Source organism: Saimiri boliviensis, chromosome X (genome assembly GCF_048565385.1).
Source record: "Saimiri boliviensis isolate mSaiBol1 chromosome X, mSaiBol1.pri, whole genome shotgun sequence".
Taxonomy (NCBI): Eukaryota; Metazoa; Chordata; class Mammalia; order Primates; family Cebidae; genus Saimiri; species Saimiri boliviensis.
In genome coordinates, this window is record NC_133470.1 from 54,221,218 (window position 1) to 54,245,591 (window position 24,374).

Below are 24,374 nucleotides of genomic sequence, written 5' to 3' on the forward strand. Positions count from 1 at the left end.
GCATAGCCTGTGATTTTGAGGGCTTTTAAGAGTATTAGAGTGGCAGCTGCTGCCACACGTAGTTATGAGGGCCAGCCCAGGACTGTGAAGTTAAGTTGTTTCGATAAAAAGGCTACAGGCTGTGGGCCTGGCTACTGTGTAAGAATTCCAATGGCACAGCCTTTTATTTCTGCTGTGTAGATAGAGAAGAGTTGAGAGGAGTTGGAGAGCGCTAGTGTAGGGGCTGTCTCTAAGGTCTTCTTTAGCAACTGAAAGGAAGAATGGGGGGTGCAAAATTTTTGGCTTATGGGGTCAGCTAAGTTTCCTTTTGTCGGTTTATAAAGTGGTTTGGTTACAGGGCAAAAAACCTGATATTCAGAGGTGAAGGTAACCTACAAAGCCTAGGAAGGAGAGAACCTGTTGTTTAGTGGATGGGGTGGGGTTTGGGAAATTAACGAATATGGCTGGCAGGGAGAGTGCATGTATGCTGGTGAAAGATTATAACAGATGACAAAGAAATTTGGGCTTTAGAAAAAATCGTTCTTAAGGTTAAGAACAGAATAGTGAGTTGTGGAAAGGGGTATAGAAGATAGGAGGGTATAGGGGTTTGGTACAACCAAGTGAATGGGAAGTACAATCTAATTGATGAGACAGAGTTCTTGGACTAGTCTGTAGAATTTGTTTTTTTGGACAGCTAAGATAGGGGAAGAAATTCGGGCTTTGGAAGGGGATACAAGATACCCCTTTGAGTATAGATGAAGAAGCAGGAAGGTGAATTAAAAGGCCATGAGTTGCAATAGATGGGTGATAACAGGCTTTACGCCTTTTAAAGCCAGTTGTGGGATGGGGCACTGGCACTGGGCAGGGTAAGCGTGGTTAGGTTTTAAGGGGATGATGAGGGGTGAGTGACTTGCAGCAACGGATGGGAAGGCAGTGTCCCACACCCTGAGGTTAAGGTAGGGGGACATAAAGGGAGCTATTAAGGGAGGCATGGGTTTGGGGAGGAGGGTAGCAATGAGGTATGTCTGTCACCCAGGAACAGTTAAGAAGGCAGACAATTTTGCTAAGATATCTTGGCCTAACAGGGGAACAGGACAAGTGGGGATAATTAGGAAAGAGTGTAGAAAGGAGTGCTGGCCTAATTGACTTGGGTAGTTTTGAGAGATCTAGAGGCCTTGCCATTAATTCCCACAACAGTTATGGAGGCCAAGGAGACAGATCCTTGAAAAGAAGGCAGCCTGGAGTGGGTGGCCTTTGTGTTGATTAAGAATGGGATGGACTTACCCTCCACCATAAGAGTTACCCAAAGTTAGGCATCTGTGATGGTCCAGGGGGCTTCTGAGATGCTCGGGCAGCATTAGTCTTCAGGTGCCAAGCTGAGGATTGGAGCTCCAGGAGCTCTGGGAGCAGCAACATGAGTTGGACAGTCGACTTTCTGTGGGTCCCCTGCACATATGGGGCAGGGCTTAGGAGGAATTCCAGGTTGCGGGCATTCCTTGGCCCAGTGGCCAGGTTTATGACACTTGAAGCAAGGTCAGGGAGTGGTGGCTGGACGAGCTGCAGTCTGGGCACTTTGAAGTCTTTGTGAGCCGGTGGTGTGGCTGGGGTTTTTTACAGAAGAGACAAACGTCGGTAGTTCTGAGATGCGCTGCTGCAGGGTAGATTTTTCCCTATTATTGAACACCTTGTAGATGAGGTTGCTTAATTCCTGTTGTGGGGTTTGAGGGCCAGATTCTAATTTCTGTAACTTTTTATAATGTTAGGGGCTGATTGGGTGATAAAATGCATATTAAGCATTCTTCAGGGGTGAGAGTATATGTAAGAATGACATTTAAGTCACTCCAGGTAAGATTATAGGACTGGGTTAAATATTGGAGGATCTGATGAAAAGGAGCCTAACGGGTGGCCAATTTGGGAAAGGTTGGATAAAGGGAAAGGAACGTGCACCCTAACTATGCCTTTGGCTCTAGCCACCTTGTGGAGGAAGAGTTGTTAGGCAGGGGCAGAGGAGGTATCCAAGGGAATAAACGATAAGCTGGGCTGCATATGAGGTGGGGAGGTGACAGGAGGGGCATAAAGAGGTGGGTTGTGGGCAGAGGAAGAGGAAGACAGCTCTGGGGGTGGAGTTAGGTCTTGGATTAGGGCCCGGTTTGGACAGGCAGGGAGGAGAAAGGTCAGAAGAGTTGATGGACAAAGAGGATTCTGGGTTACCAGCAGAGGAAGGAGGGTAGGACGGAAGGGAAGAGAAGGAGTAGAGATTAGGAAGGGATTGGTATGTAAAAAAAAAAATGCCTTGGATGTAGGGAATTTCAGACCATTTACCCACGTTGTGACAAAAGTTGTCTAAATTTTGTAAAATAGAGGGATCAAAGGTGCCATATTTTGGCCAGTTGGAGGTGTTATCTAACTTGTTTCGTGGCCATGCAGTGTTACAGAAGATGAGACATTTGGGTTTTAGGTTAGGAGGCAGTTGAAGTGGCTCGAGTATTATACCTCCTTGTTGGTGAGCATCCAAAGAGAGTGTCTTCTACATTGACCTGCCACCAATACTGGCCATGAGCCTGGTCGAGTGACTAAGGTGAACATCTCCACGATAGTCATAACCCCTGGGGAAAACTGGGTCCCTGGATCCGTGGAATTTTTCCAGTCCTGAACCACACGGAAGAACCTGGTTTACCTGATTTTCCTTGCCTTTGAGGTGGAAAAAGAATGAAACAGAAAGGAGGAGGAAGTGGAAAGGAAAAGACCAAAGGATGGGAAAGCAAAACAGAGACAGCTTACCAAAATAGCCAGTGGTGTCTGTCTGTGGGCTGGTCTAATGACCCCAGGTCGGTAGGTAGAGCTCTTCATGGAGGGAGCACAAGAACAGGAATAAGGGTTTGGTTTCCCAAAGGAGTTCTCCCCTCCCGGATTTTGGCACCAAATGTTAAAAACACACACGTTGAATGAAGAGACCACCCAAACAGGCTTTGTGTGAACAACATGGCTGTTTATTCACCTGGGTGCAGGTGGTCTAAGGCAGACAAGGGCATTAGCGAAGGGTGGTGGGATAGGAGCTGGTTTTATAGGTTGGGGCAAATCTTTTGAGCGGGGGCAGGGGTGTTACAGAGTACAATCAGTTACAGTGGTGGGGGTAGGGACAAGGAGTATACATTACCATAAGTTCAGTTACAGTGGTGGTTGGCATAAGGAGTAAGTGTAGTTAAGATGGTAGGGTGGGGTGGAGGGATATTCACAGAGCAAGAACAGTTAAGATGGCAGTGTGGGGTGAGGAGTATTCACATTATCATAAGAACAGTTAAGATGACAGCGTGGATTGAGAGGCTTAACGTCTGGGGGAAGCTCCACTGGGCGATCAGGGATAATGGCCAATGCAGGTAACGGGGGGGATGTGTGATCAGCCAAGGCAGGCAGGACTTCAGACTTTCTGGGTCCGGGCTTGTACATGGAGGCCTGACACTATTATCTCCATTGTACAAATTGGGGTACTGAGATTTCAGAAAGTTAGTGAGTTCTCCAAAGCTCACATAATTAGCAAATGGCATTGCTGAGATTTGAATCCAGACTATCTGGCTTTAGTATCCATGCTCTTAGCCATTATACTAAGCTGCCTCCCATATGTAATAAAGTATGTGAAAGCACTTAGCACAAAATCCGCCAAATTATAGGTATCCAATGAAAGATGACTCTCTTCATCACTCTTAAAAATTTCACTGCAACTTCACACAGCAGTTATTATCTAAATTTTACAGATGAGAAAAACTGGAGATAAGAGAAGTTTAATAACTTGCTCAAGAATGCACTGCTACTAAATAGAAGATCTAGGATTTGAACACAGGAACAATTGGCTCCTGAATCAGTGTCATTTCCCTGCACTGTGCAATATGGAAACCACTGAAGTGCATGAGGGCCTAGACCACTGATGGAAAGTACTTGTTTAAGGATGTTCTTCCCTTCCCAGCCACAAGCAGAACAAAATGTAGTGAAAAAAGGGAATTTTACTTAGCATTCAAGAAGGGCCTGTGTCCTTTACAATCATTAAACAGGCTAAATGGCTGGTGGCAGCTGAACCTCAGAGTCTTCTCAATCTTCAGGAAAGGCACCATAACTCCTAGCTGTCTGCTTGCCCTATGTGGGAAGCCCTATACAAGGACAACCTCTTACTTATTGAACCCCCTGACTTTTGCACATTTGGAATTCTGAGTACGTCATCATGATTATCATCATCTTTGGCTTCTCAGGAAGCTAATCATCATTACTAACATCTTCCTCATAACTACCACTAATTGAATGCTTTTCAGGTACTCTTCTAGGCGTTTAACATGTATTAGCTCACTCAATCTTCATGACAATGCTACAAGAAAAGGACTTTCTTGAGTTAATAGCCTTCCCCATGTTCAGCTTGGGAGATGTTGATCATTGTAAAGATGCTGTTAGTTGCTTTGGGAAGGCTGAGGGCATAATGATAACAGGCAACTGGACTTTAAGAGCAAGACTGTTAAAATCACCTGACCTCTCCCTGTGGAGTGAGCTCCTACCTTTAGTGTAAAAGTCAGCAACCTCTGGCATAAAACATGCATACAATTAATCCCTGCTGTGTGAAGCATATAGAGAATGCTACAGCCTAGGTGATTCTCAGGTTGGAAGACCTAGGGTCTAGTCACGGCTTTGCTCATAACTTGCTACATAATCTTTGCTGGGCAAGTCGGTTCCTTTATCTGGGCTTCATCTGTAAATGAGGATGTTAATAATACATTTTCTACCAACAGAACAAGGTTATTAATGTGAGCATGAAATGGAAATGTTGAAGAAAGTGCTTTAAATGTAAAGCAAATATAAAGGATACCTTGCCTTACTTCTGTTAATCTTACTCACCCTCCTCTTCTTTCTTCTGTTTCTTCCAACCCCCTTGTCTTCTTTTTCACTATATTTTTTGTTCCTTCTCTTTCTTTATTCTCCCTTAACCAGGTATTGGGTTCACCTGCAGCACTGCACTTAGGCAAAATATTTACAGACTATCAAGTTAGGCAGACTTGAGTCTGACTTGGCTTTGTCCCTTCGTACTTGTTTCTTAAGCAACCACTTCACCCTTTTTGAGCCAGTTTTATCATCTGTAAAAAGGAACACATATTAGGTTGGTATCAAAGTAATTGTTGTGTCTGCCATTGAAAGTAATGGCAAAAACCACAACAACTTTTGCACCAATCTAATAACACCTTCCTTAGAACACTGTTGTCAGAAAATGTGGTAGATGGTGTGTAAATATGGCTGGCAACAATTCCTCCCATCTCTGACATCCATGCAGCTCCTCCCATCAAGAGATGGAGTATATTTTCCTCACTCCTTAAATCTGAGTTGGCCCTGTAACTCACTTGGACCAATAAAGTGCAGAGGCAGTATTGCTAAATGACTTCTGGTTTTATGCCACAAAAGATCTTGCTGTTTATATGTGTTATATGGGTCCATTTTTGCAGATGATAAAAATGAGGCTCAAAAAGGGTAAAGTAATTGCCCAACAAACAGGTAGGAAGGGGCAAAGCCAGGTCAGACTCAAGTCTGCCTACCTCAAAAGTCTTTGTGTTTCTTTTGCCTAAGTGCAGTGCAGCAGGTAAACCCAAGACTTCCTTAAGAGAGAATAAAGAAAAGAAGAGAAGGATCAAACATATAGTGAAAAAAATAATAATACAAGGGAGTTAGGAGAGACAGAGAAGGAAGAGAAGGGTAAGTCGGTCTGCTTTGGTTTTCGCCCTCTTGGATGCCAGCTGCCAGGTATTGAAGAATAATGCCAAATGGAGAGAGGCCCTGGAGGATGAAAGACTACAAAGGTTGGGGTGGGGATTGGAACATTCAGCCCACTCTTGTTGCAGCCACCCCAGGTGAGGTGCCAGATGAGAGTGCAGCCATCTTGGAATGTATAGCCTTAGCCAGCTGTCTGAGGCAAGACCATATAGAACAGAAATTAGCCATCCCCAGCAAGTTCTGCTGAAACTACAGTCATGAGCAAATAACTGGTGGTTGTTTTAAGCCATTAAGTTTTGTGTGGTTTGTTTCACAGCAATAGATAAATGAACCAGCAAGACTAAATGAGATAGTAGAGCCCTGCCAAGTGGCTGGCAGGTGTAGGGGCTCAACACATGATTATACTCTTCCACTTCAAAAGTATCCCTAGGATCTGGCTTGCCTGGCTGGTGGTGCTCAGAGTTCAAAACCTGTTATCTTCACTACAGCATAATTGACAGACCTGACCTCCATTGTGCTAAGGATGCAGAGCTATGGCCATGCCTCCTGTACTTTAAGGCCTTTACAGGTTAAGATATACTCCAAGTTGCACAGATGAGTGTTCTCCCTTTGCCCAGAGAGCCTGAGCCACTTCAAAAGCAGACCTATAGCTATACAAAACTTGGGATGGTGGAGTAATGTCAGGGAAGAGGAGTAGTTTAATTTTTGACTGGTGGTCCAATCTACCTAAACACAGAGGTACAGTGGATAAAAGGATGTTAATACTTATGAATGCTTACTATGTGCCTCACATTGCTCACAATCCCATGAAATAGGTGCTAATATTTTCCCCATTTTCCAGATAAGAACACTGAGGCACAGGGAGGTTTTATTTAGCTGTTGAATTCCCTGACAAGCATAGAGACAAATTAGCGTACAGGCTATTACTTAGGGAATCCTTAGGATACACACTTGTCTAAGGGAAGGAGAGGTAAAGAAACAGGATTAGACAGAGGGAGGTGCTGATCTGTGATGCAGTCTTAATGGCAAACTCAGCAGCTGGGATATCCCTTCAAAGTTGTTCCCTATTGTATCCCTATAGGAAACAAGGCCTTTATATCCCTCCATCAGTCATTGGATACCTAGTTCTTGATTTCAGGTCCAAAGTTATTTCAACCACTCTCATCTTCAAGCCATTCCAAAAGGGAGAAAGGTTTTCTTCAAAATGATTATGGAGAAGAAGTAGAAAAAAATGAGCTCTGGAGTTGGACAAAGCTGGCTTCAAATCCTGAAATTTTCTCTCACTAGCTGTTTAACTCTGAAAAAGTTATTTAACTTTTTGGAGGTTCAGTATCTTTTTTGTTTGTTTGTTTTAGAAAATGGTGATAAGAATACTTAGCCTGTAAGGTGTTTTGGAAATCAAATATAATCATTTATATAAAGCAACTTGCATAGGGACCTGGCATGGAGTAGGTGCTAAATAAATGGAAATTATTGTGATAATTAGGTAAATTATTGCCCTTGGTGCCTGGCTTTCTCATTTGTAAAGTAGAATGAATAAGAGCAAAGAAGAGCTACCCAGAAAGGTAAATGACATTACATCTTTTGTATTATCCAATACACAGTAGTCAGAATTTACACCAATGAATGCATGTTAAAAGGATTTGTACAGATATAACACCCTCACTTTCAAAGAGCAGAGAAACATTTTATATTATGAACACATACATATTGTGGCAATGTAAGACTACTTAAAGAAGGAAGGAAAAGTATCCCCCCTCCCCAGCCAGGGACTGAGACCTGGGGCTAAAATTTTTTGTCAGTCAGTCCTCATCCCCGTCCCTTATCTTTGAGTGACATTACCAGGAAACCTGGCTTTGGTGGAAAGGAGAGCTGAAAAAACATTGGGGAGCCTGATGTCTTTTCTTTTGGGTGGAAAGGTCAGCTGTACAATCCACAGGACAGGAGTGGCTAGCAGTTGTCCTGAGTGGAGGCTACAGAAGAGGTCAGATCCAAGAGAGCAAGGGAAGAATGGAAGGAAAATCCCACCTACCTTCATGTGTGGAGTGATGGGCATTTACTTGAATCTAAATCTACTTCTGTCCTCCCCTGCAATATACTATTGAGCATGTGCCAGAATAATGATTTTAAACAAAAGCCAACACAGATATCAGCCTAGGGGCCTTCTCAGCCTGAGGCAGCCCCTATAGCCAAGCCCTCAGCACTAATGACTTAGAGAGTAGGTTAGGCAGGACATATAGATTTGGTCTGGCTCCCTGATTTTGCTGTGGAAATCTACTAGAATTTGCAAAGACTCGATATTGGGGAAAGGCTCATTGATCTTAAGATCCCCAGACACACAGCCTGGTACCTAAAAATTTTAGTGTATCTGTGAGATTGAAGTGAAGCAAGCTAAGGAATAACAGCCAGGCCTCCCAAATGATTATGAAAAGGAGGGCTTGTCCAAGCTACCTCTGGGCCTTAAAGATGAGATGAGGGTGAGAGTAGGGGGATACATGCACCTAGCCTGTTGGAGAATCCAACATGAAGACTATTGTCCCTTCAGAACCTAAGGCAAAAGTACAAGGAGAGGAAACACTGGGTCCTTTACCTGAAACAAGATATGGTCCTCCCCTGCCCCTCAGACCCTACAGCTCCTTAGGCTCCAAGCCTCAGCCACAAGAGACACAGAATCATATCTGAGCCTTTTGCCCTTCCATAGCTCCAAACAAGGGCGGGGGTTGAAATGTGAGTGGGAGAGATGGGATCATCAGACACACTGTCATTAGCACCTGAACCACATCTCTTCCTAAACCAGAAATCCCAAGAGCAGAAAGAAATAGGAGCAAAGTGAGAGAGGGGTTGTGCTTCCATCACATTAAATAGGAGACTTCATAGGGTTTGGCAAGGGTTGTTTCACATCAGGACATCAATCACTCTGGTCAAGCTGAGGGGTTACAATTAGCAAAGCTTCATGTGCTCTCCCTTTCTTTATTCATCCTGCTTCCGTTTTGGCTTTTTGGGGTTCCGGGACCGACTCTTGGCTTTGCATAGAGGGCATATAGGTGCATTCCGGTGAATTTGCTGGTGACAGGACAAGCAGGCCTAGTGGGGGGCACAGGAAAAAGAAAGTTAGTGGTCAAATTCTTCCAGGTCACAGTGTAGACTTCTGATTCCCCAGGGGCCCAGAAAGCAAAGTGATTTCCCATCAGAAGGGAGCAATAATCAATGAGTAAGACTCAAGTACTCCTGGATGACATAGAAGATGGGAACAAAGGATGTAACCAAGTTCAGGGAAGGGTGTTGAGAAAAAGTATACAAAACTAGAAAGTAAGGCAAAATGAGAACTACACATCTATTCATCATTATACTGAAGCATTGTCTAAAATGCCCAGTTAAGGACTATTTAATTTTCTAGAATAGGGGTCAACAAACATTTATTGTAAAGGCCAAGATAGCAAATACTTTAGACTTTTTACATCATATGGTCTTTGCTGCAATTACTCCACTCTGTTTTACATGAAAGAAGCGATAGACGATAGCTTGCATCCATGTTATTTGCAATAGCTTGCAAACACAGACATGCATGTGGGCCAAGAAAACTTTAACAAAAGCAGGGAACTGATAAGATTTGACTTGTAGGCTATAGTTTGATGATCCCTGCTCCAGAAGAATGTCTCTTTGTTTGACTATTTACTAACTGATTAGGACCCAGACACTGTGATATTACACTGATAAGGTACAAATGACTTTTGCCCAGTTGAGATGCAAATTACTTCTGTTTGGAAGAAAAAGTAACTATAAAGGCTAAGATTTTATTGCCCTGTAGGATGTAAACCAGTTTTGTATGTAACTTTGCAAATTTGTTTTGGCTTTCCTCTCCTTTCTTGACTGTATAGATATCTGTTCCTCAAATGCTCCTGGAACCAGCTTTATAATCCTGCTGGCTCCCTCATGTATGATACATGCTCATTACATATTTGTGTAAGAGTCATTTCTAACTTTTAGAATTGTACTTTAGCAGGGCCTAAAAATCTCCCTACATTCTAACACCTCTGGGAATATGGGGCAACAAACCCTGTGGGTCCAACACAGGACACTCATGTCACCCCTTCCTCTGTGTCACAAGCAAAGGCTATTAAAAGAAGGCCCAACATAAATAAGGCCAAAGACCCAGACCTAGCCTTCCATGGCCCTTCCATGGGAGGATACTTTACTTCCTTCACAGCCCTTACCCAGCTCACTCACCTTCATAGGTGGGGGCTGCTGCCGGAAGGTGGCTGTCTGCCGAGTGTCCTGCTTCCTAGCCACTTGGAGCTGCTGGGCAGCAGCAGCTGCAGCGGCCAGGGACTCAGGGATGGGGGGCTCCTGAGGTTCCGTCTGCCATTCTGCTTTCTGCTTCTCAAAGTAACTTTGGAGATGAGAGACATTGGCTGGATCATTCTGAAAGCAAGGAGAACCTTTCCCCTCTTAAAGACTCCATGCCATATAACCAAGGGTTGAGCTGTGGCTCAGAAGGTCCCCACACCTTCCCAAGCACAAGACTATTTCCCTTGGTACTAGGCCCAATGTCTGATGAGAAAGATAATTCTCTTGGTCCTTAGCTCTGATAGACCAAGAAGCCCAAGAAATCTTAGGACTGGCAAAGTCCTTAAAGGGCATTTAGCCCTATCCACCATCCCATGCTGTTTTGAGCATTCCTATTAAGTGTCCTAAGGTCTCTGCTGACATGCCTCTAGAAATAGGGAGCTCACCAATTCCACAGACACCTTGCTCTACCTTTAGGGAATGGTTTCCTCTATTAAGCCAAATTCTTTCTCTCTGTAAGGCAAGCCTAGTTCTTAAATTTTGGTCTGGAGATGAAGTCCCAGGTTAGCCCGTGAAGACTGTGAAAGCTCAGTCTTTTGTGTTTTTAAAGGTTTCTAGATTATCCCCTTCTAGACCCTAACTTGGGAAATGATATCTTAAGAGTTATAGACATAGTCTTGTCAATATCACACAACGAATTTTAAAAGCCATCTAGTAGTTGTTCTAATTCGTATAGCAATTCATCCAGTTTAATAATCCTCCTCTGTTTTAACAAGCTGGCACCGAGACTTGCCTGAGGTCACACAATGAGTCAGCCACTGAAAAGCCTGGGACTAAAACTAGGTACTCTGACTTTCAGGCTAGACTTCGTGTATGTATACATGCCTGTGTGTGTGTAGGTACGTAGGTATGTATGTGTGTCAAAGGGAGGGTATATTGTAGGGACTGGGGGCAGGTAGCTTACTCCAAGGAAAGCTTTTCCTCTTCTTCACACAAGTCAGGGAGCCTCTGCAGGCCCAGAGTCATGCGCAGGGCATCCACATGTTCCTTCAGTGGCTTATACTCATCATGCAGCCTCCGTGTAGACTCTAGCAGCTTGTTTAGGTCATTCTCAGACTGTTTGATAGTGTTTTCCATCTGAAACATAGAGTGGGATAGGCACAGAGAAAAGATCCTAAGGTTCTCAGAGAGGCTTTATAGCTGAGTGAATAATAGCACAAGCTCCAGAGCTTGTTCAGTCTGTGTTCAAGTCTTTGATCTTCCATGTCCTCTCTATGTAACTCTGCTCAAGCCTCAGTTTCTTCATCTGTATAATGGTGATAATCTATTGCTTACCTCATGCAATCTTGGTGAAGATTTAAGGATATAATTCATATAAAGCACTCAGTAAAAGGGCTAAATTTAGTATTTACTACTAAATAAATAGTAGTTATTGTTCAAATATAGTATCTTAGAGCTGAAATGTCCTTCAGAGCTCATTTAGTCCATCTTGGTACCATTTTACAGGTAAGAAAACTGAGGTTCAGAGATAAGGGACTCTCCTGGGGATATACTTCTTAGTGGCAAAGCCTGCATAAAGACTTAGGGCTTCTGCCTCCTAGGCCAACACTCTTTCTCCTGGATCAGTGTTTCTCAAAATGTGGTCAAGGGATCAGCAGCATCAGCATCACCTGGGAACTCAGATATGCATATTCTTATGCTCCACCTCAGACCTACAGAACCAGAAAATGAAGGGTGGAGTCCAACAATATGTGTCTTAGGCTCTCAAAGTGACTCTGCTGCATGCTCAAGTTTGAGATCCATTGGCCTATATTTTCAGCCCTTCTGGCAAATAATTCCTCATTTAACTGGCCCTGTATTATTGGTTAGCTGGCAGCAAAACTGTCAACACTTTATGAGATCTAGAATTCTGTGATCTCTAACACAGAAAATCCCAATTGCCTATTGTCCAAATCTCATTCATATTTCCTTTAAGATTCTACATCTGACAATATCAGAAAATGAGTATTGCCACAGAAATGAGTTTCCCAGAAATATAAACTTATTTCTTTCAATGGTAAATTTAACAAATATACTCCTCATTGTTATAGGAGATAAGGGTTTGAAAAGACCTTACTGGTCAGCACTGCCAACCTCTTTCCTGGTGAAGGAATCATCAATACAGCAGCTCATACAAGTAACCATTAAGATGCTGCTTGAATAACTCCAAAAGACGGGAGCTTACCACCTTAGCAGGCAGTTCATATTCCATGTTCCAAGGGTTTCCAAAGGAGATACCAGTGGGGAAGCCCCACTTTGATAGGTAGGCAGAAATGATTTGTTTGGTTGATTGAAAGCTTGGAGCGCTTTAAGCTACATTCCAGAGCAGCTGCCTGCTCTTCTTTTCCCTAAGACTAGCTGTCAACTTGCAAAATCCCAGAATGAGAGCACATCAAATTAGTACCCTTGCAGGGTACTGAGTCCCTGTTATCGTGCAGAGGCCCAGAAAGAAGGGACTTGTCCAGTGATATACAGTTAGTGACAGAGTCAGGGCTGGATCTCAGAACTTCTGGATTTTTCCACTCTACAGCCGGCACCGATTCCTGCTCCCCAAGGTTGGCCAAGGCCACATCTCAAGGAGAGGTCCTATTATTCATCACTACCTTTTTCTCAAGGGCTTTAGAGATAGGTTACAGGCAGCCTCATACCACATTGATGTCAGCATGGATCAGTCTGAGTTCCTCCACATGGGCCATCTTCTCCTGTAGCAGAAGGTCCATCTCCTGCTTATATTCCTTCAGGTGCCTTTCCTCTGACTCAAGTGCCTCAAATTCAGCCTTCAAACGAGCCTTGATCTTCTCCATCTGCAGGGTCTTGTTCCTGCAATTTGCAAAAAGCAGAAAACAGGCCAGCAAAAGAAGGGAGAAAATAGAAATGGAGCCAGAACTTTCTTTCTAAGCCATCTTTCTAAGCTTTCCCCTCTCCAGGCATCTGAAGCCATCTCAAAAAAGGAGACCAGGTGCAATGGCTCATGCCTGTAATCTTGGCAATTTATGAGACAGAGGCAGGAGGATCACTTGAGCCCAGGAGTTTGAAATCAGTGTGGGCAACATAGTGAGACCTCATCTCCAAAAAAAAAAAAAAGTAGTCTCTGCTACTCAGGAGGCTAAGGCAGGAGGTTCGCTAGAGCTGTGATTGCACTACTATACCGTAGCCTAGGTGACAGAGCAATATCTTGTCTCTAGAAAGAGTTAGGAGATGTTTTCCTCTAAGATAAAAGCTCAGTAGGTGTCAAATGGGGCTAATTTTGTTCCCTTATGGAGCATTTGCAAATATGGAGTGTGTTTTGGTTGTTACATTGACTCAAGGAAAAGTGTTACTGGCATTTAGTGGACATGGTCCAGAGATGCTAAATAGCCTTTCAATGCACAGAAAAGTCCCGAACAAAAAGAACTCCCACCCAAGATACCAAAAATGACCTCTTGAGAAACTCTAGGGAAGCACTGTACAACAAACTTAGTACAGTGATGGAAATGTTTTGTATCTGTGCTGTGAATATAGTAGCCACTAGGCACATGTGGCTACTGAGCACTTGTAATGTGGCCAGTGCAACTGAGAAACTGATTATTGAATTTTATTTAATTGTAATTAATCAAACTTAAAATTTAAATAGCTACATGTGGCTAATGGCTGTCATAATAGACAGCACAACTCTAGAGGGTATGTTCATCAGTTCCAGAAAAGGAAGGGGAAAGGATACTGCGGGTCACTTCTTTCTTGGAAAAACAAAAACCTGGTTTTGGTCATTAAATCTCAATCATATATCCTGTGGCTCAGGAATCCTATACTTGGGAATTTATTTTAAAGAGGTAATTCAAGGAAGCAAAAAGTTAATTTACAGAGATGCACTTTCTGGGCTTTCAGCAAATTTAGAATATTTGACAGCCACTGAACACTTGTGACATAAAACATGTTGAAGATAAGATACTAACTGAAAAAGTGTACACACTAAAATTACAATTTCAAAGTGTACATGCATGTGACCAAATAAGAAAAAGATCTGGAGAAGCACAGTTCCAAGGGTCTTTAGTAAGACTCTTTAGAGCCCACCTATGGGAAAGGGCTACAAAGTTTTGAAAGGGGTCCTCTCTATGACATGTTGTTGTCTTCCCACTGGCTCCCTATCATGGTTCTCACGGTTCTCAGAATCTGCCTAGCCATTATCCCCTTACTCAGATTTGGAGTCTCCTTTTTCTGCCTCAGTGACCTTCCCCTCTGCCCCAGTCTATCCTATGGGTGCTCTAATTCCACACGCTGGACTCTGTCCTCTGACATCAGCCTGCTTGTCTTCAGTCTCCCTTTTCTTAACATTGCCTGTGCCTCTTGCCTCAAGAGGTAGCCTTCAATGGCACAGAACTACAGAAAAAACTATTAGGTGGGTAGTATGGTAGAAGTTTCTCTTTCTATACTAAAAAACATCTTTTCATGTTATTATATATATATTTTTAACCTTAGAAATGGGTTAAACAGTGGATGTTATCCCACTTGTAGAGAAGGGAACTGAGTGAGGTTCAGGGTGGTAACTTGTCCAGTACCACAGAGCTAGTAAATTGGATGTTGGGATTTAAACCCAGGGCTTTCTTTTTTTTTTTTTAAACCCAGGGCTTTCTAACACCAAAGCCTACATACCATCCACTACTCTACATTGTGTTTGAATGGTGTTACTAGCCTGAAGAGCATAAAAACATCAAGAGTTCTTGTTATAGCTTATCAATTATCTTGCAGAGGGATGATACTGATTTGTATTGGTTAATTACATCTATATAGACTTCTTTGTCCTTTTCTTTTCTTTCTTTCTTTTTTTTTTTTTATTTTTAGGGACGGGGTTTCACCATGTTGGCCAGGCTGGTCATAAACTTCTGACCTCAGGTTATCCACCCGCCTCGGCCTCCCAAAGTGCTGGGATTACAGGTGTGAGCCACCGCACCGAGCCCTCTATTGTCCTTTTCTAGGTGACATGAAGAGAAATCTAAACTTTGCCTACTCCCATGCTCATTTTACAGATGAGAAAACTAAGATTCAGAGCAGTATAATGTCTCACCCTAAGTGCCATATAACCAGTTAGGGCAGTGCTGGGTCAAGAACCTATTTCTGCAGAGTCATATCATAAAAGAAGCATGTACTTTAGAGTCAGGCTTGAGTACAAATCCTGGTTCTGCCTCTGATTAACTATTTGCTTTTGGACAATAATAACAACAACTATATTTTAACTATATTTATTGAGCACTTACTATGTACCAATTATAGAAGGTTTCAATATACATTCACTCAATTATTTATTGAATACTTGTCATGTGCTAGGCAAGGGATAGAGCAGAGAACAGGACAGTATATAGACAACGTTTCATCTAATGAAGAAAACAGATCCTGAACACAGGGTTATATGTAAAATCATATTAGTGGTAGGGAGGTGATACAGAATGTCATAGAAGAATACAACAAAGTGACCTAACATAGTCTGAGGGACACTATAGAGTAAAAGTGGCGGTAAGGGGAGGTTTCCCTGAGAACTGAGGACATGAAATCTAAGCTGTGACCTGAAGAATGAATAGGAGTTAGCTGGTGACTGCAGGTGGGCACACAGGAGAACAGTCCAGACAAAAAGAATAGCATGAGTAACGGTGCCACAGAAGAATATGGCAGATTAAAGGAACTGAGTAAAGAGCAGTGTGGCTGGAACACCAACTACAAGAGGGAGAGGGGCCTAGATAAAACTGCTGAGGTTGACAGGGGCTAAAACACAACTTGGAGACTGGGATGAGTTAGGATATTATCCTTAGGGGAAGGTGGATTTTTAGAATTTTAAACAGTAGGAGAGTGACATTATCTGATCATCTCACTTTACTTCTCTCAGCCTTGGCTTCCTCATCAGTAACACAGGAATAACAATAGCAACTACTTTACACATCATGTGGTAAGAATTAAACAAGCTAAGATACACAAAGTCACCAAGCAGAGTGTGTGGCACATGGAGGGCAGTCAACACATAAATAGTGCCCTTCTTTCTCCACTTTGCCCAACTCTTCCACCATGGTTATCTCTTTCACCTTCTCTTCCACCATGGTTATCTCTTTGCACTACAGCAAAAAGGGTTCATGTGTGTGCACATGCATGTGTGGCCAGATATATTGCTGCTTACTGAGATTAAAATATAATCATTAGTGGGAGAATGGGAAAGGAATAAGGGTTGAAAAATTACCTATTGGGTACAATGCTTGCTATTTGGGTGATAGGTACACTGGAAGCCCAAACCTCACCATTATGCAATATATCCACGTAACAAATCTACACATGTAGCCCCTGAATCTAAAATTTTAAAATATATATATTAGCTGAAGCCACATCATAATGTCTACATAAATAACAGTATTTTATGTAGCTGACCCAAACCTTCCAATTTGCAATTAATTCGATTAACATGAAAGTAACTACCACTAACTGAAATCAGGGGTGAGAGGGACTCTCCCACTGCCCCTTAATAGAAATCAGCATAGTGCAGCTAGCCCTGCTTGAATGAGTGCCTTTTATCTAATCCTCCCTCCTCCAGCCATGCCTACTTCCGTTTGCAGAAACCCATGTTGTTGGGCAAGAGATATTAATTCCAGAATAAACCAAAGATTTTTCACTTGATGTGTACAGGGTCACAGTTAAGTGCTGACTTGACATGGAAAATCAAAAGCACAAAGCCTTCCTCAAAGCACCAGTGGTATTTCCTCTCTCTGGGGTAGAGGGCTGCCACCAGCAAGATGGCAGCTTAATCTTTTGGGTACAAGTTACATAGCCACAAGGTCTGCCTCCATCCAAGATGGTTGGGAGCCTTTGTCTATCGCCCACTATGGCAAGAAATACCAAGGACCAAGACCCTGACTAAAAGGCAGAAGGGCCAAGACTCCTGGTTAGGGAAGGAAAATACGTTTATGAAGACAGGTTTCAGAAATATCCTCTATTTGCTATTTGTAAAGTCAGTTTCTCTGAGGGAAGCCTGGCCCATGCTTTAGTGGAGGGACAGCAATGTCACTGCAGGCTTTGATGGTGCCACTAACATCTCTCAGTAGTGGTGCATCAAAGGCAGGGCGGTAAGAACAGTCTACTCTGGGGTGAAGACAATAAGGGGGTGTGCTGTGTGTAGAAAATAAAAATATAAAAATAAAACCAATTAAAGTTGGTCTACTCTTTATTACTACCTTGCAATGGTAACCTCAGAAAATGTCTACTGAAGGACATCTGTACTGACTCTAATTTTTGGTAATCATGAATAAAGCCACTATGAATATCCATGTATGAGGTTTAGGGTAACCATTTTCATCCAAGATTGCAATTGCTGGGTTGTATGGTCATTGCACATTTAGCTTTTCAATAAACTACCCAACTGTTCCAGAGTGACTGTAACATTTCACATGCCCATCAGCAAAATATGAGTGATCTAGTCCCTCCACCTGGTCAGCTATTTTAACTATCATAATAAATATGTAGTGTTACTTCAAAGTGATCTTATTGCATTTCTCTAATGCCTATTGATGTTGAACACCTTTCCACATACTTATTTGCCATCCGTATATCCCTTTCTATGAAATGTCTGCTCATGTCTTTGGCTCACTTTCTAATTGGATTACCATTGATCCTTGAACAACATGGGTTTGAACTGCATAGATTCACTTATACATGGATTTTTTCCAACAAAATATGGATTAAAAATACAGTATTTGCAGAATGTGAAAACTGCATATATGGAGGGCTGACTTGTTGTATACTAAGGGCTGACTTGAGTGTGCATATGTGCAAATTTTGGTACAGGTAGGGGCCTAGAACCAATCCCCTATATACACTGAGGGGTAACTGTGTTTATTTTATCATTGTTGAGTTTTAATAATTCTTTATATATTCTAGATATACGTCCTTTGGCAGACATGTGGTTTGAAAATATTTTCTCCCACTCAGTAGCTTGCCTTTTTGTCTCCTTGAAAGGGTCTTTGGTAAACTATTTAACTTTTTTTTTCAAGTCCAATTTATAGAGTTTTTAAATTATTGTTTTATTTTGAACTTTATTTATTTATTTTGAACTTTTTTTTTCTTTCTCTCTCTTTCATCTACGAATTGTTTATAAGTTCCAGTATACACGTGCAGAAAGTGCAGGTTTGTTATATAGGTATACATGTGCCACGGTGGTTTGCTGCATCCATCAACTCATCATCTACATTAGGTATTTCTCCTAATCTTATCCCTCCCCTAGTCCCCTACCCCCGAAAAGGCTGCAGTGTGTGATGTTCCCCTCCCTGTATCCATGTGTTCTCTTTGTTCAACTTCCACTTATGAGTGAGAACATGCAGTGTTTGGTTTTCTGTTCCTGTGTTAGTTTGCTGAGAATGATGGTTTCCAGCATCATTCATGTCCCTGCAAAAGACAAGAACTCAATTTTTTTTATGGCTGCATGGTATTCCATGGTATATATGTGCCAAATTATCTTTATCCAGTCTATCCCTGATGGACATTTAGGTTGATTCTAAATCTTTCGTTTGTGAACAGTGCTGCAATAAGCATATGCGTGTATGTGTCTTTATAGTAGAATGATTTATAATCCTTTGGTTATATACCTAGTAATGGGATTGCTGAGTCAAATGGTATTTCTGGTTCTAGATCACTGAAGAATTTCCACACTCTCTTCCACTTGAACTAGTTTACACTCCTACCAACATTGTAAAAGAGGTTTTTTTCCCCCTCCACATTCTCTCCAGCATCTGTTGTTTCCTGAGTTTTTAATGATTGCCATTCTAATTGGTGAGAGATGGCATCTCAATGTGGTTTTAATTTGCATTTCTCTAATCACCACTGATGATGAGCTTTTTTTTTTTTTCTCACGTTTGTTGGCTGCATAAATGTCTTCTTTTGAGAAGTGTCTGTTTTCATATCCTTTGCCCACTTTTTGATGGGGCTATATTTTTCTTGTAAATTTGTTTAAGTTCCTTGTAGATTCTGGATATCAGACATTTGTCAGATGGACAGATTGCAAAATTTTTCTCCCATTCTGTAGGCTGCCAGTTCACTCTGATGATAGTTTCTTTTGCTGTGCAGAAGCTCTTTAGTTTAATTAGATCCCATTTGTCAATTTTGGTTTTTATTGTCATTGCTTTTGGTGTTTTAGTCATGAAGTCTTTGCCCATGTCTATGTCCTGAATGACATTGCCTAGGTTTTCTTCTAGGATTTTTATGGTGTTAGGTCTTATGTTTAAATCTTTAATCCATCTTGAGTCAATTTTTTTTATTGCATTTTAGCTTTTGGGATACATGTGAAGAACATGCATGATTGTTGCATAGGTACACACATGGCAGTGTGATTTGGTGCCTTCCTCCCCATCACCTGTATCTGGCATTTCTCTCCATGCTATCTCTCACCAACTTCCCACCCCCCGCTGTCCCTCCCCTATTTCCCCCTGACAGACAGTGTGTGATGCTCCCTTCCCTGTGTCCATGTGTTCTCATTGTTCAATACCTGCCTATGTGTGAGAATATGCAGTGTTTGATTTTCTGTTCTTGTGTCAGTTTGCTGAGAATGATGGTTTCCAGGTTCATCCATGTGCCTACAGAGGACAAACTCATCGTTTTTGATGGCTGTATAATATTCCATGGTGTATATGTGCCACATTTTTTCTGTCCAGTCTATCATCGATGGGCATTTGAGTTGGTTCCAGGTCTTTACTATTGTAAACTGTGCTGCTGCAATGAACATTCGCATCCTTACAGTAGAACAATTTATAATCCTTTGGATATATACCCAGTAATGGGATTGCTGTTTCAAATGGAATTTCTATTTCTAGGTCCTTGAGGAATTGCCACTCTGTCTTCAACAATGGTTGAACTAATTTACACTCTCACCAACAGTGTAAAAGTGTTCCTGTTTCTCCACATCCTCTCCAGCATCTGTTGTCTCCAGATTTTTTAATGATCACCATTCTAACTGGCATGAGATGGTATCTCAAGGTAGTTTTGATTTTCATTTCTCTAATGACCAGTAATGAAGAGCATTTTTTCATGTTTCTTGGCCTCATGTATGTCTTCTTTTGCAAAGTGTCTGTTTATATCCTTTGCCCACTTTTGAATGGGCTTGTTTGTTTTATTCTTGTAAGTCTGTTTTAGTTCTTTGTAGATTCTGGATATCAGCCCTTTGTCAGATGGGTAGACTGCAAAAATTTTTTCCCATTCTGTTGGTTGCCGATTCACTCTAATGACTGCTTCTTTTACTGTGCAGAAGCTGTGGAGTTTCATTAGGTCCCATTTGTTTATTTTGCCTTTTGTTGCCAATGCTTTTGGTGTTTTGGTCATGAAGTCCTTGCCTATGCCTATGTCCTGAATTGTTTTGCCTAGATTTTCTTCCACGGTTTTTATGGTGTTAGGTCTTATGTTTAAGTTTTTAATCCATCTGGAGTTAATTTTGGTGTAAGGTGTCAGGAAGGGGTCCAGTTTTTGCTAGTGTAAGGTGTCAGGAAGGGATCCAGTTTCTGTTTTCTACACATGGCTGGGCAGTTTTCCCAACACCGTTTATTAAACAGGGAATCCTTTCCCCATTGCTTGTTTTTGTCAGGTTTGTCAAAGATCAGATGGTTGTAGATGTGTGGCATTACTCCAAGGCCTCTGTTCTGTTCCATTTTTCTACATATCTGTTTTGGTACCAGTATCATGCTGTTTCAGTTACTGTAGCCTTGTAGCATAGTTTGAAGTCAGGTAGCTTGATGCCTCCAAATTTGTTCTTTCTGCTTAGGATTGTCTTGGCTATACGGGCTCTTTTTTGATTCCATATGAAATTTAAAATAGTTTTATTTTTAATTATGTGAAGAAAGTCAATGGTAGCCTAATGGGGATAGCATTGGATCTATAAATTACTTTGGGCAGTATGGCCATTTTCATATTGATTTTTCCTATTAATGAGCATGGAATGTTTTTCCATTTGTTTGTGTCCTCTTATTTTTTTGAGCACTGGTTCTTAGGTCTCCTTGAAGAGGTCCTTCACATCTCTTTTAAGTTGTATTCCTAGGTATTTTATTCTCTCTGTAGCAATTGTGAATTGGAGTTGACTCACGATTATTAAATTTTTATCTTATGAATCATGCATGGTGTCATGACTAGAATTCTTCATCAAGGTTTGGGTTGTGGAGGTTTTCTATGCTGTCTACTAAAAGTGTTATGGTTAAGTTTACATTTTCCATCCATTCTGAATTAATTTTTATAAAAGGTGTAGAGTTTAGATTTTTTTTTTTTTTGTCCCAAGGCTATCCAATAGCTATAGCACCATTTGTTGTGAAGACTATTATTCCTCCACTGAATTACTTCTGCACCTCTGTTAAAAAATTAGTTGGCCATACTAGTGTGAGTTAATTTATCGATTCCCAATTTTATTCCATGAAACTATGTGTCTCTCCCTTCACCAATACTGCACAATCTTGATTATTATGGCATATAATAATTTGAAATCAGGAAGCATGATGTCTCCCACTTTATTTTTATTTTTCAAAATTGCACTACCTATTTAATGATTGTGCTTCACCATAGAAATTTTAGTATAATCTTTTGTACATCTACCAAAAGATTTTGGAGATTTTAATGGGAATTTCATTAAATATATGTATCAATTTGATAGGATTGACATCTTTGCTATACTGAGCCTTCCAAAGCATGAATATGGTGTGTCTCTTTACTTAGATCTTTGATTTCTTTAATTAGCATTTTGTAGTTTTCAGCATAAAACTCTTGGACATGTTTTATTAAATCTTTGTTACTCCTAAATATTTTACAAATTTAAGTGCTGGTAAATGGTTTTGTATTTTTAATTGTGGTTTCCATATGCCTACTGTTAGTATATAGTGATTTTACATGTTGAGCTTGTATCCTAAAACCTTGCTAAACTCAATTACTAGATCTAAAAGGAATTTTTTTAAATTATATTTTAAGTTCTGGGGTACATGTGCAGATCATGCACGTTTGTTACATAGGTATACGTGTGCCATGGTAGGGGTTTGCTGCATCCATCACCCCGTCATCTACATTATGTATTCCTCCTAATGCTATCCCTCCCCAATCCCCCCACCCTTGCTGTTTCTCCCCTAGCCCCCCATCCCCAAGGCCCAGGTGTGTGATATTCCCCTCCTGTGTCCAAGTGTTCTCATTGTTCAATGCCCACTTATGAGTGAGAATATGCAGTGTTTGGTTTTCTGTTATTGTGTCAGTTTGCTGAGAACGATGGTTTTCAGCTTCATCCATGTCCCTGCAAAGGATATGAACTCATCCTTTTTTATGGCTACATAGTATCCCATGGTGTATATGTGCCACGTTTTCTTCATCCAGTCTATCATGGATGGGCATTTGGCTTGGTTCCAAGTCTTTGCTATTGTGAACAGTGCTGCAATAAACATACGTATGTATGTGTCTTTATAATAGAATGATTTATAATCCTTTTGGTGTACACCCAGTAATGGAATTGTTGGGTCAAATGGTATTTCTAGTTTTAGATCCTTGAGGAATCATCACACTGTCTTCCACAATGGTTGAATTAATTTACACTCCCACCAACAGTGTAAAAGCATTCCTTTTTCTCCACATCCTCTCCAGCATCTGTTGTCTCCTGATTTTTTAATGATCACCATTTTAACTGGCATGGGGTGGTATCTCAGTGTGGTTTTTATTTGCATTTCTCTAATGACCAGTGATAAAGAGGTTTTGTTAATATGTTAGTTGCCTGTGTAAATGTCTTCTTTTGAAAAGTGTCTCTTCATTTCCCTTGCCCACTTTTTGATAGTTTTTTTTTTTTTCTTGTAAATTTCTTTTTTTTTTTTTTTTTGAGATGGAGTTTCGCTCTTGTTACCCAGGCTGGAGTGCAATGGCGTGATCTCGGCTCACCGCAACCTCCGCCTCCCGGGTTCAGGCAATTCTTCTGCCTCAGCCTCCTGAGTAGCTGGGATTACAGGCATGTGCCACCATGCCCAGCTAATTTTTTTGTATTTTTAGTAGAGACGGGGTTTCACCATGTTGACCAGGATGGTCTCGATCTCTCGACCTCGTGATCCACCTGCCTCGGCCTCCCAAAGTGCTGGGATTACAGGCTTGAGCCACCACGCCCGGCCTTTTCTTGTAAATTTCTTTAAGTTCTCTGTAGATTCTGGGTATTTGTCGTTTGTCAGATGGGTAGATTGTAAAAAATTTTCCTATTCTGTTGGTTGCTGCTTCACTCTATTGAAAGACTTTCTTCACAGAACTGGAAAAAAACCACCTTGATCTTCACATGGAACCCAAAATCAGCCCACATAGCCAAGATAATCCTAAGCAAAAAATAACCAAAGCTGGAGGCATCAGACTACCTGACTTCAAACTATATTACAAAGCTACTGTAATCAAAACAGCATGATACTGATACCAAAACAGAGATATAGACCAATGGAACAGAACAGAACCCTCAGAAAGAATGACACACAACTACAACCATCTGATCTTTGACAAACCTGACAAAAACAACCAATGGGAAAAGGATTCCCTATTTAATAAATGTTGTTGGGAAAACTGCACAGCCATAGGTAGAAAGCTGAAACTGGATCCCTTCCTTATACCTTATACAAAATTTAACTCTAGATGGATTAAAGTTTTAAACATTAGGCCTAACACCATAAAAACTCTAAAAGAAAACCTAGGCAATACCATTCAGGACATAGGCGTGGGCAAGGACCTCATGATCAAAACACCAAAAGCAATGGAAACAAAAGCCAAAATAGACAAATGAGATCTAATTAAATTTAAGAGTGTCTGCACAGCAAAATAAACTAAGAGGAATTTTTAACAATTTGTTTTTGTTTTTTAGATTTCTTGGGATTTCCTACAAAGACAGTCATGGCATCTGCAAATGACAGTTTTATTTCTTAGTTTCCATCTGTACACCATTTTTTACTTTCTTGACCAATTGTCTTGCCTGGAACTTCTAGCATTATATTTAGTAGCAGTGTTAAAAGTGGACATTCTTGTCTTCTTCTTGACCTTAGGGGAATAAAATTCATTTTTTCACAATTAAGTGTAATATTAGCTGTAGAGTATTTATAGATGCCATTTATCTAGTTGAGGAAGTTCCCCTGCAATCTTAGTTTGAAAAGACATTTTATCATAAATAGGAATTTCGTAATGTTTTACCTACATCAATTAACATGATCATGTTATTTCTCCTTTTAGTCTTAATATAAATGACACTGGTTTATTTTCACTTTCATTTCAATAGTTTTGGGGTACCGGTGGTTTCGGTTACATGGATGAGTTTTTCAGTGGTGATTTCTGAAATTATGGGGTATCTGTCACCTGAGCAG

The 24,374-nt window shown here is 41.2% G+C and overlaps 1 protein-coding gene across 3 annotated transcripts in view; it reads right to left on the bottom strand.

Moving 5' to 3' along the window:
• Positions 1-2,947: 2,947 nt before the first annotated feature.
• The window catches only part of ZC4H2 (zinc finger C4H2-type containing), a 121,711-nt gene continuing 100,284 nt past the window's right edge, over positions 2,948-24,374 (bottom strand). For 2 of the 3 annotated variants that reach the window (XM_074392078.1, XM_003940949.4), the window contains exons 2-5: positions 12,693-12,864; positions 10,970-11,142; positions 9,946-10,108; positions 2,948-8,802 (exon numbers count right to left, since the gene is read on the bottom strand). In XM_074392078.1, coding sequence (XP_074248179.1) covers positions 8,689-8,802; positions 9,946-10,108; positions 10,970-11,142; positions 12,693-12,848 — 606 coding nt within the window. In that variant the 5' untranslated portion in view covers positions 12,849-12,864 and the 3' untranslated portion in view covers positions 2,948-8,688. The remainder of the gene's footprint in view (positions 8,803-9,945; positions 10,109-10,969; positions 11,143-12,692; positions 12,865-24,374) is intronic. The other variant, XM_010351682.3, reaches the window with a different exon arrangement.